Source organism: Haemorhous mexicanus, chromosome 3, assembly GCF_027477595.1.
Source record: "Haemorhous mexicanus isolate bHaeMex1 chromosome 3, bHaeMex1.pri, whole genome shotgun sequence".
NCBI classification, from domain to species: Eukaryota; Metazoa; Chordata; class Aves; order Passeriformes; family Fringillidae; genus Haemorhous; species Haemorhous mexicanus.
In genome coordinates this window covers 64,800,322-64,818,050 of record NC_082343.1, presented here as the reverse complement: position 1 = coordinate 64,818,050, position 17,729 = coordinate 64,800,322, and the positions used below count along the sequence as shown (strand labels likewise).

General features: G+C 40.2%; 1 protein-coding gene across 4 annotated transcripts in view; it reads left to right on the top strand.

Moving 5' to 3' along the window:
- NCOA7 (nuclear receptor coactivator 7) overlaps nt 1-17,729 on the top strand; it is a 78,700-nt gene that overhangs the window by 33,611 nt on the left and 27,360 nt on the right. For all 4 annotated transcript variants that reach the window (XM_059842168.1, XM_059842169.1, XM_059842170.1 and 1 more), the window contains one exon: nt 4,160-4,413. In XM_059842168.1, coding sequence (XP_059698151.1) covers nt 4,160-4,413 — 254 coding nt within the window. The remainder of the gene's footprint in view (nt 1-4,159; nt 4,414-17,729) is intronic.

The following is a 17,729-nucleotide window of genomic DNA, read 5'->3' as shown; positions in this document are numbered from 1 at the left end:
TTCAGGCTGTTTTATTCTAAAAAATAGTTATTTGCCTTTCATAGGCAGTCAAATACAGTTGGGTCTGGAACATGAAGTAGGCCATTTCTTGGAATGCTTCCTAGCTCTTTTCCTGTAAGTCAGTGCTCAAAGTATTAAACAGTCAGTTGCAAATTAATTTAAGTAAGTGCTGCTAACCTTGCATTTTTACCTGCCTACTCTGAGATTGTTTCCATTTCAGAGCATTAGTCTTTATTAAATTAAATGATCTTTGTATTGCAGTAAGTTTTGCTTTTGCTGGCAAACTTTTTATTTGGACAAACTTAGAAACTGCCTTACTGGTTGTTGCTCAGAAGGCACTTGAGGGGCTGAAAACGGATCCCCCTCTGTATAAACTCAGAAGAAATGTTCTGCCTGTCAGAATCAACTAGCTTGAAAAATGTTATCTGGTGTCTAATTGAAATTACAGCTGTGTAAGACTTTAGTCATAAACAGGAGTGTTTTTGCAGATAAGATGTTTGTTTATCCTGCCCTCCCTGTTTCTTTCTTTTTCTTTCTTCCCCCAGCAGCTTTCTTTGTGGAACACAACATATCCATCAACTGATACTGAAAACCAAGCATTTTCTGCAGCAACACTTCATGAATTCACTGTATGCATCTTGTTTTGCCTGAAAGGCTGATTTAATTGCAGAACAAGAACAAACTGAGGGGTTTCTTTTTTTTGTTGTTGTTGTTCAGCTCCCTTTTACTTTCATAACTGTTAGGACAAAACTGAACATTAGATTTGTTCACAGACATACCCCCCTTAGAAACTGAACAAACCCACTCAAAATCTTCCACGGTAGTTGAAAAAAGAAATAATTCAACAAATTAGGTTCTTAAAACCATCATTCATAGCAGCTCTTGTTGTGAAGGTTGGGAAATACCTGAGAGAAGAGTAGATTAGACTTTCAGCCCCTACCTTCTTTAGGAGATGATGGGTTTGAAATCTGAGCAGGAGAAGGACTGGCATCTTGTGTGGGATGTGCAGGTCTGTGTGAGAAGGATGAGTGGAGGCTGAGGGAGGTACCTCAAGGGAATGGAGTTTAAGATGCAGTAAACCCTTTATCTGTGCTCTTCACAGCCCGGTCTCTGCTGCACTGTACCAAGTGTGCATTAATAATGAATTGCCTTGTTTGTATACCGGGCTTTGCTTTACTAAGAGGGTGCATAATGTCAAAAAGCATAGAAGGTTTGAAGCTGCCATTATGGCTTTAAATGCTGTTGAAGGCTTGTTTTGGTTCCTTGATATATTACAGGCAAGGCTTTTCAGGAGGGGTGAATTGGAGGGGTTTTGGTAATTTTTACCAGGCTTTAGAAGCCTCAGGAAGAAACCTCTTGCAAGCAGAGATCACAACCCTAGTTAGAGTCCCGTCTGGAATGTCATGGATGATTGGTCTTATTTTAATCTTTTTTCCTAGTGCCAAGATTAGCACTTTTGGTGTTAGATGGTCATGGCCTTGAAACAGAGCAGTGGGCAGGAGGAGTAAGCTTGGCACCATCTGAAAATCTGAGAGCTTCCATGGTGATGGAATAGAAATTACGTAGTCCTCATGGAACAGAAATTATGGAGTCCCCAGATCCTTGATCACTTGTACCTGAAATACGGAGGGCACTGTCCGTTCACAGCAGCAGCAGCTGTGTGCTGGGGATGCTGTACATTGTGTAATGAGCCCCCAGTGTGCTGTAGGGATGGGAGCGCTGCAGGATTAAACAGTGAGGACAAGAACCAGGCAGCTGCATTGCAGTGTGTCAGTTCAGACTTTCCTTTCTGCTTTCCTTTTTTCTATCACTAATGGACCAGTTCTGTTTTAGCTCTTCATTCTAAAAGTTGCCAGGGGCCATCTTTGAAAACTCCCGTTCAAATGAGAATGTTTTAAGCAAAGTACTGACAGAAGCTGTTAGTATTGTCACAAGGACTGTTGATCTCTAGAGAGGTTTTACTCTATTCTTTTTTCCCCTCTGCCAGAAAGGGTTCTATGTTTCCACTAGTGGCTCTCCTGTTGTTTTGAGATACTACATTCATACTACAGAAAGCTTACTAAACAAGTTGTCATCAAAACAAATAGACTGTGAATCTGAAGACAGAAGTCTCTGCTGCAGTGTGAGTAGAAATGGGGTGCCAGTGGATGTTAGCTTGTTCTCATCTACTGAAGCAGGTGACTTGGGTGTCCTGTGATATGCACACACACAGGAAGGTCATTGAGTCACTGGAGTCAAAAGTCAGGAATGTGGCTCATTTAAAAGTCTGTAATTGGGTAGGAATATGCCATTTCAGCATTGAGGGCTGTGTTGCCAAGATTTACACCAGAGCTAAATAGACACATTGTGCATGCAGAGTGTTTGTAATGTTTTGTGATTGCTACAGCAGCCTTTTAGAAGGGATGTGGCTTACTAGTTAAAAATAAGCCTCATTTGCATATGCAAATTTTAATTAGTCTAGTTTAGCACTTAGTTTAAACACTCTATATGTTATATAGATGTATTCACTTATATCTTTTCTAAATCCCTGTCTGGTGTTTTCATATGTAGTCAGGACTGAATCCATAAATTTCATATACAGTAACTATCTCTTGCTGCGCAGAGCATGAGCTACTAATGCTAGTTGTCTTACAGATCTGTGAGACAGATCACTAGATTGGCTGCAAGATGTGAATCTCTATTTTGAGAAGCATGAAAGAATATATATACGTACATATGTGATAGACACAGTTTGTAACACAAACAATATAACAATACTATTGTATTTTGAAGTGTTTCACTGGAAAGTGTTGGTCACATGTAGTCTGAGAAACTGATCCTTCTCAGTCTAAGCATTCTGAACTTGGAACTGGTTTTCGTATTTTATTTTTTAAAAAATGGTCTGTAGCCCGAAATGTCTTTCTAAAATTTGCAGTTGCTCTTTGTACGTATTTTTATGTTGTGGTCTAAAAGAATACATGAAAAGCAAATAAACATAAAAGGTGGAAAAAAGAATCTCTGAAATTCCTGCATTATATTAATAACTTATTGTATTAAGTTTTCACTTACGTAAGCTACTGCTGTGAGCTCATGAGACCTTTTCCCATTTGTGGTGACTCACTGGTTGTCTGTATTTTCTATGCATAATTCTTCCTGTGCACAAAGCAAAGTTTTTGGCATCAACAAGATAAATATACTACTCACTCCCTTAGTACCTTGTAACCAATAAGTTAATGGACTGAAGAGAAGGAGCATTAGACAGATTAGTTTTTCATTTTGGATGGTATGAGTCAGTGATTAACTGGAAGCTATTTTAGTGACAGTGACCCTCAACCCATAAAGTCAGTCTTTGCTCTCACTAAGCAAACTCAGTGCTATAGATGGTGATTTAGCAGAAAATTCTGTGTTAGGATTCCTGAAGCATCTTTCTCACTTGATCTGTGCTTTAAGGAGTCTTCTAAAAAGAAAATACTCTTGTTGCTATAGTGATAAGTTGGAAAATCTATAGGCAGCTCATGAAGATTTCTCTCAGAAGAAATCTAGGCAGCTGGAAAATGTTCTGGCACGAGCAGTTTGTGACTACCTTGATAATGTTGCAGAAGGAGCTCCTGGGTGACACCTGGAATACCAGCTAGTGTGGGTTGTGCCAGAACAGCTGTGGAGTAGCATGAGTGGCCTCTAGGAGATAACCTTGGACAAAATGGAAAAAAATAACAAGTTTATATGAGAACAGATGGTTTTATAAAGCAGGAGCAGTGGACTGTGGCATTGTTGTTAGCTGTGGTGTTAATCTGAGGTTTTATTTTATACCAAGCTTCATCTTGAAAACATGAATTCAGTACCTTGTTTTTACATTCAGATGTATGGTCCTTTTAAAAACCCCCAGTTTTTCAATGGTTTGTTTGTTTCTTTTTCTTTGTTCCTTCTCCTCAGTAAACAACAGTAAAAACTTTGTTATTCTTGAGAAGGTATCCTTGAGATTATGATATAATGGAAGAAAGAGTATAAGGTAGCATCATCTAAGTTACCAAGTTACTGATGCCAAGTGTGTGATTTTTAAAGGGTTGTAAGGAATTCTGATATTAAATTAATTTTTTTAAAGATCAATTTAGAAAGTGAGTTTACTTGTCTCTAGAGGTTGGCTAAATCTTAATGTGGGTTTTTTTTTCTTTATGCACAGTTTGAAAAAGAAAAGGCAAGTCAAACAAACCACTGAGACTGTCTCTGCCAATTCCCCTGGATCTCCTGTTTCCAAAACACCTTCTGAGAAAGATGATGAAAGTAAAGTTATTTTGGAGCAAATCAGTTCCTCTGAAGACAACTGTAAATTTCCTGGGGAAAAGGAAACTGCTCCAGACAAGGAAAAGAAAAAGAAAAAGTACAATCAACTGAAAGACATCAGACGCACAGAACTTAAAAGATATTATAGTACTGGTGAGTTATATTCATGCTGAAGTATATTAAAATATGTTTGCTTTGATAGCTTGCTAATGTACTTTTCTCATATTCTGTAAGCCTTCTTAAAATGATAACTAACTTTGGATATCCTTCCTATAAAAGCAAACAGAATTGTATAGTTCAAAATACCTGGTACTAACTTAAACCTTGCAAAAATACCTTTATCTTGTTTCTCAGTTCTAAAGCTCACTGTTGTTATAGGCAGTAGTTAGTTTATTATTGCATTTTATTTTAGTTATTTTTAAGATTAGTCTTCAATGTTTTATGGGGTTCAGGTTTTTTGGCAGAGCTATTTCTTTCATAAATTGATGTATACTGTTCAAGACTTCAGTCTTAATTCATATTCATGTTTGTCTCTTGAAGTGCAAGGAAGTAAGTAAATTAACTGCATATTTTTAAACAAGATGTCAAAGGGCTTGTGTGATGGCTTGTTTCCCCCTCACCCCCCCAGCTGTCTAAGTAACTAAATTAATTATAAATTCCTTTTTAGATTTTTTTTTTCCAAGTACTTCAGAAAAAAAATATTTGTACCTTAATATATGAGGTGAGTCATATACACATCTGCGTTTCTGGATTGTAATTTGTTAGATACTCTTAAATGATTTTAGATATGATTTATATGATATGATTTAGATATAGATATATGATTTAGATATGATTTACTTCTCATTCCAGATTTTGTCTTGGTATTTTGTTGGAATGAATTCTTAGATTTGGAGAACTCTGGTTTCATCTCGCAAGGAATTCTTTCTCAAAGAGAAGAAAAGGAACAGAAAACTTTAGCTATCCTCAAAGCAGCTTTCTCTACTGCTCACACAGTGTGTGCATGGATGGCTGACTCCTAAGGAGGAGTCTTATTTTAGGGAAAAAAAAGAAATCTGCAGTGAAAATGTTATTTGTGGAGTGGTTGAGCAGCTGGCCCACAACCAAAGAGCACCTTTTCTGAGGCAGTATGGGCCTTGCCATAGGAAAGATAAGCCCTGGAGTAATGCTTCCTGGGGTTTACAGTGATTTATTGATCAGGATGTAACTTTTGGCAGATTTGAATGTCATAAAATCAATAATTTGAGAACTAAAAGAACTTTCTTCTCTCTCTGAAGTTCTGACCACACTGTTCTGGAAATAAAATCTGTAAAAGGAAAACAGGAGAACAGTTAATGAACAAACCTGTAAATTCTTTCTGCTTTGGTAGTATGATGATATAAAAAACCCCAAACACACCAAAATACAAACTTCTGCTGCGTTCCTAGTAAAGTGCTTCTACTAGAAGCACTTGTTGGTTTGTACCTAGAGGAACTTAAGGGTTCGTGAGGTAGGTGAATTTTGTTTCTCAAGTTTTTCAGGAGCTAAATTAAAAAATTCTGCAACAGTTGGCACTTGGGGTGGTGAGATGGGGGGCAATGGGGTCACTCTGTGTCACTGAAAAATGTGGCAGTGCTAGCTAAGGAAAATGTAAAGGTGTGTTTGAGTTGTCTTTGACTTGTGATCCAGCCATCAGTACAAACTCAGGTTTCACTTACATCTGTTTTGTAAGTGTTCCCTGGTTTCATGTGGATTGGCATCATTACAGGGTGACTTGAAATGCTACTTATCGTCATGTAGGTGTGCAGAGTTTCTGGGTTCTGCAGAAATACAGAATTTCTGTTGAGAAATAATTTAATGCTGCTGTTGAGCTAAGCACAGACTCAACTGGCAAAATCCAGAGAGATAAAAACTTCCTCCTTGTTTAAATGCCTTCCTTTTGGTGGTTCCTAAAGGCTTTTACCCAACTGGAGCGCCAAATTGCAGAAGTGAAAGTTTAAGTAGAGGCAACAATCAACTCTTTTCTTAGAGTTTAAGAAAAGAGTTGATTGTGAAACAATCAAGTTTAAGAAATCAAGAGTTTAAGAAAAGAGTTGATTGTGAAACAAGTGCAGTAGCTCCTTGTGCAACTTTCAAAATGAAGTCTTTTCAGTGGAATTGTTAGTTGCCATGGCACTGGACTACATGGCTTATAGTGCCTTCACCCACTGCAGCTATAGCTCACAGGGTTACCTGCTCAGCTGTTTGTCACTGCTGCTCTCCAGAAAGCTGCCACCTTTGCCAATATCCTGAGTAGTTTCTGAGAGCTGTCTGCACACCCACAGCAGTCTGAAAGAACTGGATTTAAGTAGTTTGCCTTTTACCTGCACATGGCGTGGCAGAGGCCAAACCCATCTGTCTTGCTGAGCTGAGTTCTGCCAGCTGTACATTCAGCAATTCTCTGCTGGAAGATGTGCCAGCTGCAGTGGTGGGAAGGTACTGCCAGTCTGTAAAGACTTAATCTTTTCATTGTTGATATGCTTTCATATGAAAGTGTCTGAGAGGGATTATCCATGCATATATATCTGTCTTAATTATTTAATGTCAGGGATACATATACCTCATTTCCCTCTCCCCCCCTTCCCTGTCTTTTTTTCCCCTCTGACTTGTCCCATTATTGATGTTTTGGAAGTGCTCTGACTAAAAAGCATGCACACTCTCTCTGTTAACCATTTTTCTATTTATGTTTTCTGAAGGGTTTGGGAGTTTTGGTGTCTGTTTCTGCCCAACTATCCAGCTTTGAATAACGTCTGGAACATGGTAGGGGGGTTGGAGCTAGATGATTTTTAAGGTCCCTTTCAACTTAAACAGTTCTATAATTCTAACATTATGAAAATCTGACACAGTAATTACTTCTTTTCTCCTTAAATGCTTTCTGCACTTTATCAAAATGTTTAACTTTCCTCAGAAGGAAAATTTATTAAATGTAGCAACAGCCTTGCATATTCCCGTGATACAACCAAGCTTTGTGGATTAATGGAGGTTCTGTCATTAGATGATTTGAGTCCAGAGTTGTGTCTGTCAGTCTAACAGAATGAAGACCACTGTCCTCTGAATAATCTCTCTCTCATATTTTACAGGACAATAAATCCTTTTTTATTTATTGTTCTAAAAGATGGGGGAAGGAACATAGCATCTCATTATAACTTGTTCTTTGCACACCACATTCCTTCATTAGAGGCTTGTGAATGTGTTTCCCTTTTTGAATTTGCAAATGCAGTGACATCCTGACTCCCACTTTGAATGCTCAGCTTTTTAATAGATTTTAATAGCTTTTTGATAGATTCCTGCAGGCACCAATGCTGTCAGGAGATTTTGTTGACTCAGTAAATTCCTCTTCTCCGGCGGAAGGACTAACAGAGCTTCTGAAAGCTGTGCAGAACTGGAGGTGGTTATCCCTGGCAAGCTTGTACAAAAGGTAGTGGTTCAAAGGCTCGGATTGTTTGAGGAAGGTGGAAGCCCAGCTGTGCAGCGAGGAGCTCCTGTCCTGTATCCAGGTGTGGTGGTGTGGTAATGCCAGCAGCCGGCGGGTGGCACCGCCGAGCCGAGGAGGAGGAGGTGGTGCCACGGGGGCATCCTCTAGGAAGGGCTCCTCCAGCATCCCTCTCCCAGCCAAGACCGTTCAGTACAGCATATCGGCTTACGCTGTGGAGGCACCCTTACACATAACCTGATGGTATACAGGAATGATCATTTTTATTGAGGCACTGCTAAGTGGCTGGATAGGTCCTACTGCCAGAAAGTTTCTCCAGTGTAGCCTCGTAGCTCCTTTCCTCTTAGCACCTGCACTGTTCTTCAGTGGGTCTGTAGTTCCGTAATAATTTCCAACATTCAGTCTCCAAATCTCATCCTGTAAGACATTGCCTTGCAGATACAGCCCTGGCTCTCTTGCCTTCAGACAACAGAGATGCTAATACTGCGTGTTGTTTTTCCTGAAGATCAGTGGAAATAGCACTCTCTATATTCCTGCCACATCTTTTGGCTTATGTGGCAATCTGCTTTGTAACTTTGTCTCACTCTTTCTGCTGTTGTTTCTGCAGTAAACAGCTTTCAGACCTCTGGGGGATATGTCTGTGTGGCACAGTACAATTGGTTGCATAGGTGCTCTGGCTGCTGTACTTCATGCCCAGGATGCTCTCCCCTCCTTCTGGGGATAACCCAGCTGACCTACTTTTGCAGCTTGGCTTCTTGGTTTTGACGTGCTGTCTCTGGGAAGCCTGTTTTTATTGAAAGATTAGGAAACCACAACTTCCTGTCAGGAGCTGCTGAACTGGATGATAACATTTGTGTTGTGCCTCTGAAGACACTGAGGCAGGTAAAAGTGTGAGCTTCTGAAAGCAAGCAGTGTAACAGTGGTCAAAACCGGCACTGAATTTCATCCATGTATTCATTCCAGCATGATATAATGTGTCTTTTTTATCAGATGTACATAATATTCCTAGATTCAACTCAGTTTGCTTGAAAACCTAAGCAGGCAACATATGTGAGGAATTGGTCTCCATTAAAGAATATGTCATAAAGAAAAATTTGGTTTAGGTGGTTTGTCCTATATCACAGAGTTGCTTTTGTCAACAACATAAAATCCAGCTGACTAGCTTATCATTGTGCTCTGTAATCATAAAGCCATCCTTTCCCATTCATTGCAGGGTGTTCAATTTCTGCAGGAGTGGGAGGTGAGAGTAACAAAACCCTCTCTTAGTGTAGCTCTGATTTACATCAAAACAAGCAGGACTCCTAAACACCGTGAGAAGAAAAGTGGTATGTGTCCATTTAATGAGAGAGTATATCACTTGCTGAGCAGGAGGTGCCAGAGTACCTCCCTAGGGGCAGAAAGCAGATGCCTTTTTTTTGACTTATCCTCCCTGGCATCCCTTAGCAGGGAGTGATGCAGGAGCAGTGCAGTGTGTGTGCAGTTACCAAGCCTCTGAATGTTCTGGGTAAATGACCAAGAACAAATTTTAGTAAGTAAAGCAGAGAGAACATGACAATTTCCATTGCTCATTACATGGTGAGATTGGCCCTGATGGGCACAAAAACAGCAGAGGCAGCTCCCATGATACCAGAGGTACTTTGTTTCAAAGATGAAAGCTGCTTGCAATGCAGTGAAAATTTATAGAGAATTTAAATGTAATGAAATGGTAGGACACTTCCTGAGCACATTGTAAAATAGTTAGGTCATCTGATAAACAGGCTTAATCTGAAGTGGATTTTTCAACACATATTGAGTTTAAAATGGAAATTTCCTTCTGCTTATGAGTCCTGGTTTTGTCTTCTGTATTACCTGGTACAGAACATAAGATGCAGTTGAGGACCTAATTCAGGTGCTACTCATAAAAGAAGAAAGAATTAAGAAAATATAGAATCCATACAAAATTTTGCTTATAGCTAGCTAACTGTAATCAGCCCTAATCTCTGGGGGCTTGATTTGGTCAGCCCTATTCATGTAGCAAAATACTTTCTATTCTAAGTGATCCAAGTGATTTACTTGGATCACTTAGATCCAAAGTAGGCTACCCAGTGTTGTGTTGGGTTGCTTAATACAGCAGTAAGAACAGGATCTAAATTTTCTCAAGTTCTGAGACCTTGCCTTAGTGTTTGTGCTTCAGCCCAAAAATGACTGTGGATATAAGGAGGGGTGAAAATGCAAATCATATGTTTCTTTCAGAATGAAGATCTCAAATAAAATTGAAGCAGCATAAGAAGCAGTCAATTTGGTTATAATTGCCTGTGTCGAATACTAAGGGTATTGGAATAACTTGCATATGAGGGGAAAATGAACGTACTGACTGGGCAGTGGCTGGTTGGGAAGCTTCAGGAAGTTGGATTATTAGCACTGGTTATAGAAACCATGTGGAAACAATAAAGTGGACAAATGACTGAAAGGCAGCTGTTTTCAGGTGACTTGTTTTGGAATGAGAACAAATGGTCTTGAATCCCAGAGGATCAGTGTTAAGGCCGCCGGGTTATATTGAAGCTGTGCTGATGTTTGCTAGAAAGAGTTGCACAGAGAAGGGATTCCTTGTCCATAGGCAGGAGAATTCAACCTGAGCAATAAGTGCAAGTAATAATGTTGTTAGCATTTAAGTTCTGAAAATTTGTGTGGAAATCTTAACAATGGGCAAGTTCCCCATGTGTGGGGTCCGCTTCAAATTCTCATCTTGGTGGATAAGCTTTTGTTTTAGCTTTTGTTTAACTAAGTAAAAGATGTAAACAGTTGGAAGTTGATGTTTTGTATGTAATAGGTAGGTATTGCCCATCAACACAACCTTGGCATTATTAGCACCATGCACAAAGCAAATGAGCTAATAATCCCAGTGGCACAAATGGCACCTTATCTTGAGACAGAAGACTGAGCTGTTTTTAAGTCTGCTGTTAGAAGGAAATGAAGTCATATGGATATATTAAACCAACTTGTAAACTCACCTGTTGATAGTCAGTAATCTAATGTGTATTTCAAGTAGGAAGCAAGGGAATTGAATGGGAAAGTAAAGGACAGAACATGAAAACTGTCCCGGAACATAAAAAATATGAGATTTCTTAACTGTGCTAAGAACAAAAGAGAAATTAAAAAAACATTTAGCTCAGTATCTGATACTAGTAGTTGAATTTTCAGTAATTTTCTGGTGCTTTTGACAGCAAGGAAGATGAAAGGACATAGAAGGAGAATTGATCTATTTATATACTGTGGTGTGATTTTCTCCACTCAGAAATGAAGGTAAACAGTAGCTTAATAGACACAAATTTTTTTTATTTTTAATTGACAGAGCTGTTTTTCACATAGGAGTCCTGAGAGTTTATTGATGAATTTGTGATAACGGATGTGGTTTTTTTCAGTAAGCCTTTAAAAAAGGTTGATAAAAAATGTTTATGTTCTGTCCTTAATTTTTGAATAATCAATCAAGGCAAATTGCATTTGTAAGCATTACGCTGCTGATGTCATGTACTAGTATTTTGTGAGGCCCTTGAGTTTATGTTCTAGTATGTCTCAAGTTTAAGATTTGGATGATAGGTCCCTCTGGTAGGATGACCAAGTGTGTTTATCTTGGAAGGGGTCAGTAGCTTTCTGTGTGATTCAGCACTTTATAGGTGAGGGGGGAAAGTGCCCATCACAGGTTACTGATGCTGAATTACATGGACTGAGTGGTAATTTGAGTACAGGCAGATTACATGTTTTAAAGGTAGGTTGTAGAACAAAGCTTTCCAGGATGAATGGCCTGTTAACTATGAAGAATTACTTGCGGTACTTGATGTGCCTATTTACCTTACTGTAAGCTTGGAAAATATCATTTTGGAGGCAAAAAAATCCTACAGTACTTGAAAGTTTTATGCAGGTGAGTAAAAGGAATTACAGTGTGACTCTGTGACTGCTGCTGAACCAGTGTGTCCAAGCCTAGTGTTGTGTGTGATTCCAGGGGGAAGAGGTGCTAGAGGGGCAGTAGGAGAGCCCATGCCATTGCAGACCAGAGCCCATTTAGTGTAGCATGTGTTCTCCCACAAGAGCCACACCTGGATGTCTGGGGAAGATTATGACACTACTGTCCTCTTCTGAGCTGCTCATAGTTCATGCATTTAGAGTGCTCTACCATATGCTTATCTTGCCTCTCCCTGGGCCTGTGCAGGTTCCTGCAGTATGTTTTAGTAAAGAGTGACAGGTTTCTGCTGGCTTTGTTAGGTGGCCATGTATAAGAAACTGAACTGTTCTTGTATAAGAAAATGAACTGTCAATCCCTACTCACCATCTTCAAGACTCCTATGATTTTTCTGTGTATTTCTTTGTTGTTTTCCGGCTGGTTGGTTGGGGTTTTTTTGTTCTTTTCTCTCTATAAAATATCCCTCTTCTATAGTTTCTTTTCCAGGCTGAAGATCTTCAGCATTCTTTACATGTAAGCTGTTTCATGGCTTTGCTTGTCCTTGTTAGCCTTCTCTGGACCTCCAGGACCCAGCATACTGGAACAGGGGATGTTTTTACTCTTAATTCAGGTTTCTGACTTGGTTTACTGAGAGTTCTGTTTAGCACAGCTCAGGGAGGAAGGACAGTGTTGGAGACTGCAGGAAGTTGTGAGAGACTACTTAGGTTATAATTCTTCTTGAGGGAGAAAAACCCAAGAACCTTATCCTAAATGAACTGTGTAATTGAAATATAGCAAAGAGCTTTGACAGTCTCAGCAGACCAGGACATGTAGTGAAACAAGTGGAGATTAGAAATCAGGGATACCTTTCTAACAGTGCATAAATTATTGAGGCAGAAAATTAAAAAGTGGTGTTTCTGTCATGGGGGAAAAAATATCAGGATTTGCTATTTTACAAAGTTACATTCCACTATAGCAATTACACAAAGTAAGACTGACATCTTGTCAATGAGTGACATCTTGTGATCTGTTCTGGAAAGGTCAGACTGTGGAATGATAGGCTGGTGTTTAGTTAGCTAAAACTGATCTCACTGCTGAAAGACTCAGGTGTGTTTCCAAGGGCTGCCTGTTTTCCCAAGGCCTGAATTTTCAGAAAGAGTGAGCACTTATGTTTTTAATTTTATTTAAACTCAGATGTACTTAACATCTCTGAAAAGTGGTCCCAGAGGAAGAGAGGAAGGCTGTGGAGTGATTGGTCCCATAGCCCGTGGGGAGGCTGTGACAGGTGTGTGTGTGCAGGAGGCAAAAAGGAAGCGTGCCAGGAGAATTAATAAAAGGAGTTGTCATATTTCTGCCAGGGATAATGAAGGGAAATAAGTCTTTGTGGTTAGCAAGTTCGTCACTTCCAGGATCCACTGGCTCATCATGCCTGGGGTAGCCTGGCTTTTCTAGGCTGTGCCAGCTGCCTGCTGAGTCTTGTGCTTGCTGAGCACGGGTGCCCTGTGGAGTTAGTCCTGAGTACCTGCAAGGCACGTGCAGCTCTTCAGAGGCAGTCTTGGTGGTGTATCCTGTGCTGGGATAAAGAGTTGGACTCTAACAGGTCTTTCTCTTCCATGTTTCCTGGAGGGCTGTCAAGCAGGCAGATTGCATCCTTTGCCTCTTCCCCTACCCAGGCTTCCAGAATCTGTACCCTGAGTGCCTGCGGAGCAGTCCTCTGCAGCACCCATGTGTATCAGCTCTCTCCCTTTCCCAGTGACTCACCGTAGCTCTCTTGGGATTTCTGCCCCCAGGGAATAGGCAGAATATTCTCATTTTAGTTTCAGACATTCTTCTCTAAGACAGCAATATTCATAAGCCAAGTATGTAAAAAGCACAATATAGTGCATTTGAAAATACGTTGCAAATCTTTTGGTCTCCAAGCAGAGGCAGAAGTAGTAATTTTTAGGGTGTCTGCATAACTCAGGCATGGTATCCTCAAGGCAGGCTTTTAATTTCTCTTCTCCACCAAGTTCCCATATTGTGCTTGAAAAGCACGGTTGAAAGTGAATATAAATGCTCTGAAAAGCAGCACTGTCTTCACGTGCATTTAAATAATAATACAAAGTTAAGCCAGATTTTTTTGCTTGTGTAACGCCCTTGCTCCCAGCTTTCTCTACTGACATTTCCTAATATCTTCTCAGTCTGTTGCGTCGTCTTTGTTGCAACTTGTTGGGTCAGGCTTGGGATCCAACAGTAGCTTGTATAAATTGAGTTGCTCTTTTCTGTGGCTTCTGAGGATCTGCATGATGAAGTGATGACAGTCAGCAGCACATCAGTTGCTGATGTCATCTCCAGACATGAAAACAGAGCATGTGTCCTGTATGTTTAGAATCTTTGTGATTTTCGTCTCTATTTTTATCCTCTGACCTTGTAAACACCATTCAGTAGATAGGACAATACAGTGCTTGATTTTAGGAGACATTGTCCTGGTTGACTTACATGGCATAGCGTTCCTTCCCAGGCAAGCTGTGGTGTGTCCAAGCAGCAAAATAAATGAAGAAAACCAGCATGTGTAGTGTTAACAGTTTTCTGAAATGTCCATATTTTCTCTTGTGATGCCCAAGTGTTCCTTCCCTCAGCCCTACTTTGTTGACAGGCTGATTCTCCTCACTCTGTATTGTTCTTGAGTTCCTAATGTCATGGATAGCCAGAAATTTTATGGTGATACTTTAGTGAAAGCTGACATGTTCCTGAATAGGATTCACAAGTAATGCTGTCAGACCACAAAGCAGCTAAAGCCCCTTCTTGGGGATTAAGTAAATAAAGAGGCAATTTAAGTTCCTTAAATATTTGCAGTTTTTTGTGTAGAAGCTTCAGCATGTGAATATTGCATGAATATCAGTAGTCAAATTTTTATTGAAGTGTGCTTAAAAATACCTAATAACAGAAGGAGTTACTATCTTTTTTATCAGTTCTTTGAACTGATTGTCATTTTTCCTTGAGGCTCTGTATTTTCTGGTGATCTCTTTATTCCTTTGAAAGAATTGCTTGGAAAATAATTCGTGGACAATCAGTTTTTATTGAGAATGGAGAAAAGTTGTTCAAGGCATGGCTATTTCAGAGTCATGTGTCTGGATTTGTACTGATCAGGGAATTGCTATGTTCCTGTGTCAGGAGAAGTCTCACTAATGAAGGAGCACAAGTGTGGTTGTGACGGATGACTGCTGCCCTTTTGTTTCAAGTGACTTCAGCCGTAGCGAAGGAGAAAGCCAACTGATAGGATTCAGTTGGGTAAAAAAATGCAGAAATAAGGTGAGGGCTTGTCAGGAAACTGGTGAAAGTGGGAAGCAGAAAAGAAAAACAGATACCTGAATTAGTGAGAAAGTGTAGGGATTTTTTTATTTCTCATTTAACATGGTAGCAGTACACTATCCAAATCTGAGTAGGGAATGTTTCTGCCTAACTCACTGGTTTCTTCAGGGAGATAGGTCTGATAAGATGGCTAAAAGACCTTTTTATATGCCTTCCCTCTAACTGCTGCAGCTGGCTGAATGAGAGGCTGGGTCTCTTTTCTCAGAGGCTACTGCAGCTGAAACATCAGAGTAGGTAGAAGGTGTCCCAAGCCAGGAATCGGGCCCCTGTGGTGGTGGGGTTCACCCACACTTGACAGGAACTGAAAGAAATACTTTTTATTTAAAACTAGTAATTTTAATGTGAATGCCGTTCAGTTCATCACTTTGAGAGTCATGAGAAAAGCCAGAAAGATGTTTTAAATCACAATTACATCATTCTGTGCACAAATTTGCACATAGCAGAATTGCTGAAAGTTATTAAAATGTCAGGGTAGAAGGCAGGACTGGAAAAAATTATTCAGATAAACTGATTTGTCTTCCCCCTCTATTGTCCCAAGTAGGTCTTTCATATTCTTGAGATCTCTGTGTGTAGAATCACTAAAGTGATACTGTATTCTGTCTCTGTCACCATAACTGGTATCAGGCCTCATTCATTGATAAGGAAGCTACCCCAGGAAGCTTTGTTTGCTTAATTTCTAATCAGTACCCTGATTGGGTTACCCTGAGGGATAACTGTTCTCCTCTGAATTTATTGTGTTTCAGATTCTTTCAAGCTACCTGTAGGTTTTCACTCCTTTGTCCTGGTGCTTGGCTGGACTAGAGTAATACAATTTTATTGCTTCTAACAAATCTGTAATAGAGATGTGGGACTGGAATGTCCTGAAACAGCAGTGACATACTGAGCAGCGTGGAAAAATTATTAGTATGTGCTGTGGAAAAATGACTAGTATCATACATGTTTAAGAAAACCTTCTTTTCTGTCACCATCACATATTATTGGTTTTTTCATAGCTTTAAATCTGTGTTTGGTTTTACTTCCTCCAGCTCAAAAAGGATGTAGTAGGAGAAGAAAAGCTAGCAAGAAGGGCAGCCTTTGTGATCAGAGAAACGGGAGAGTCCAAAGTATCACAGTATTAGTCAGGTGGAAAAAGTGAAGTAACTGAGAAAAGATGCTGGAAATCTGTGACATCATGAGTGGTATGCAGAAGGTGAATAATGACTATTTATTTGTTCACCCTTAATATAGCATTAATTAGGATGTTCAGTGCAGTATGAGGTACAAGAAGGGAAGCACTGCTTTATGAGCACATGTTAGCGTGGGGTTCATTGGCATAGAAGTGGTGTGGAGCTCCTGAAAGAGCAGAACAGCTCAGTGAATGGTGTTACTCCAGGAAATCTGTGATTTTGGGGCTAATCAGGGGAAAGATTTCTCTACTGACGTGTGGCCTAAATCTTTGGTAAGACAGAAATTAATGAGTAAAGTGGACTTTTGCACCAAGTGTGCCATTGCCTCTGTCCTCTCAGGCTACTGAGTTTGTTTGCCAGATGTGGAAGGCAGTCAGTCCTTCGTCCCCTATTTGCTTGGGCAGTCCTGCCAGCAGTGCCAGACATGAGGCTGGCAGTGGCTCGGGACCTGCCCGGTGGGTTCAGCTGGCACTGCCAGTGCTGCCACACCTCACACTTATTTGGGCTGGGCAGCAGTGGTGCTGATGGCATCATCCTGCAGAGGGGATGACCCGTGCTCCATGTGGGCAGCCCAGGAGACTCCTGGTGCTCCTTGACCTAGTCTATCTACTTACAGAGCTATTTACACAGTTGCAGAGGTGTAATTCTCCTATCATGCGTCAAGGTCTTCTGGGTGATAAACTGATTGACCTCTTTATCATACTCCTTCCATAGTTGGTTTCCAAATTACTCTTAGGTAACTCTTTTTTGTAAGGTTTCCTGTAACACTGCCAAATGAAATGTCAGGAGTCTGCTAGGAAACTGAGATACAAATATATCATTATGGGCAGAAAAATTCCCATTCTAGACCTGTCTGTTTTCAGTAAGCCTGTATTTTCTTGTCTGTTCTCACTTGGCATTCTTCTTCTCACTGCTTATTATTTTACTATTTTTACATAGTTCTCAATTTACAAGTTTCCCAAAACCACGGAGAGGTTCAGTCCACCCACTCTGCCTTTTGCCTAAAAATGCGCTGTGATCAAATTTGCATTAACACCTAGTCACTTCTCATGGGTGTGCAATCCCATCTCCAGCGTACATGCAGTGCAGGAAAATTTGGGAGTCAGAACCGTGAGTCATTGCACCACTAAGCAAGTGTTCAAGTTCAAAAAGTAGCCAAAGGCTGTTGTTTAAAGCCTGTGGAGCTCTTCATCTAATTGTGACTGAAAGGAACGTGGTTCCTGAGGCTTCCATCGTGCCTGCGTGTGCTCTGGGTGCCTCTGTGGCTATCCAAGAGCTGCCTGTCTTCAGATCATGTCAGAAAATGTTTAGCTTCCTGGAGGAGAAACGGGAAAAGATAAGGGGAACTGGAAAGATAGTATTCTGTGTTTTTAAGTATTTTAAGTGTGCTGCTTTGGCAGGCTTGGCAGTCACTCTGCTGTAAACCGTTCATCTCAAGCACAATTTTGTGACCTTGGCCTCACAACATGAGCAGTATGTGGGCTTAGCAGTTCCTGTCAGGTTTAATGGATTCATTGCAATTTTTTCTTCTGAAGGTCTGAAATCTTTAATTCATGATTTTAAATCTTTATATGCACAATTAAAA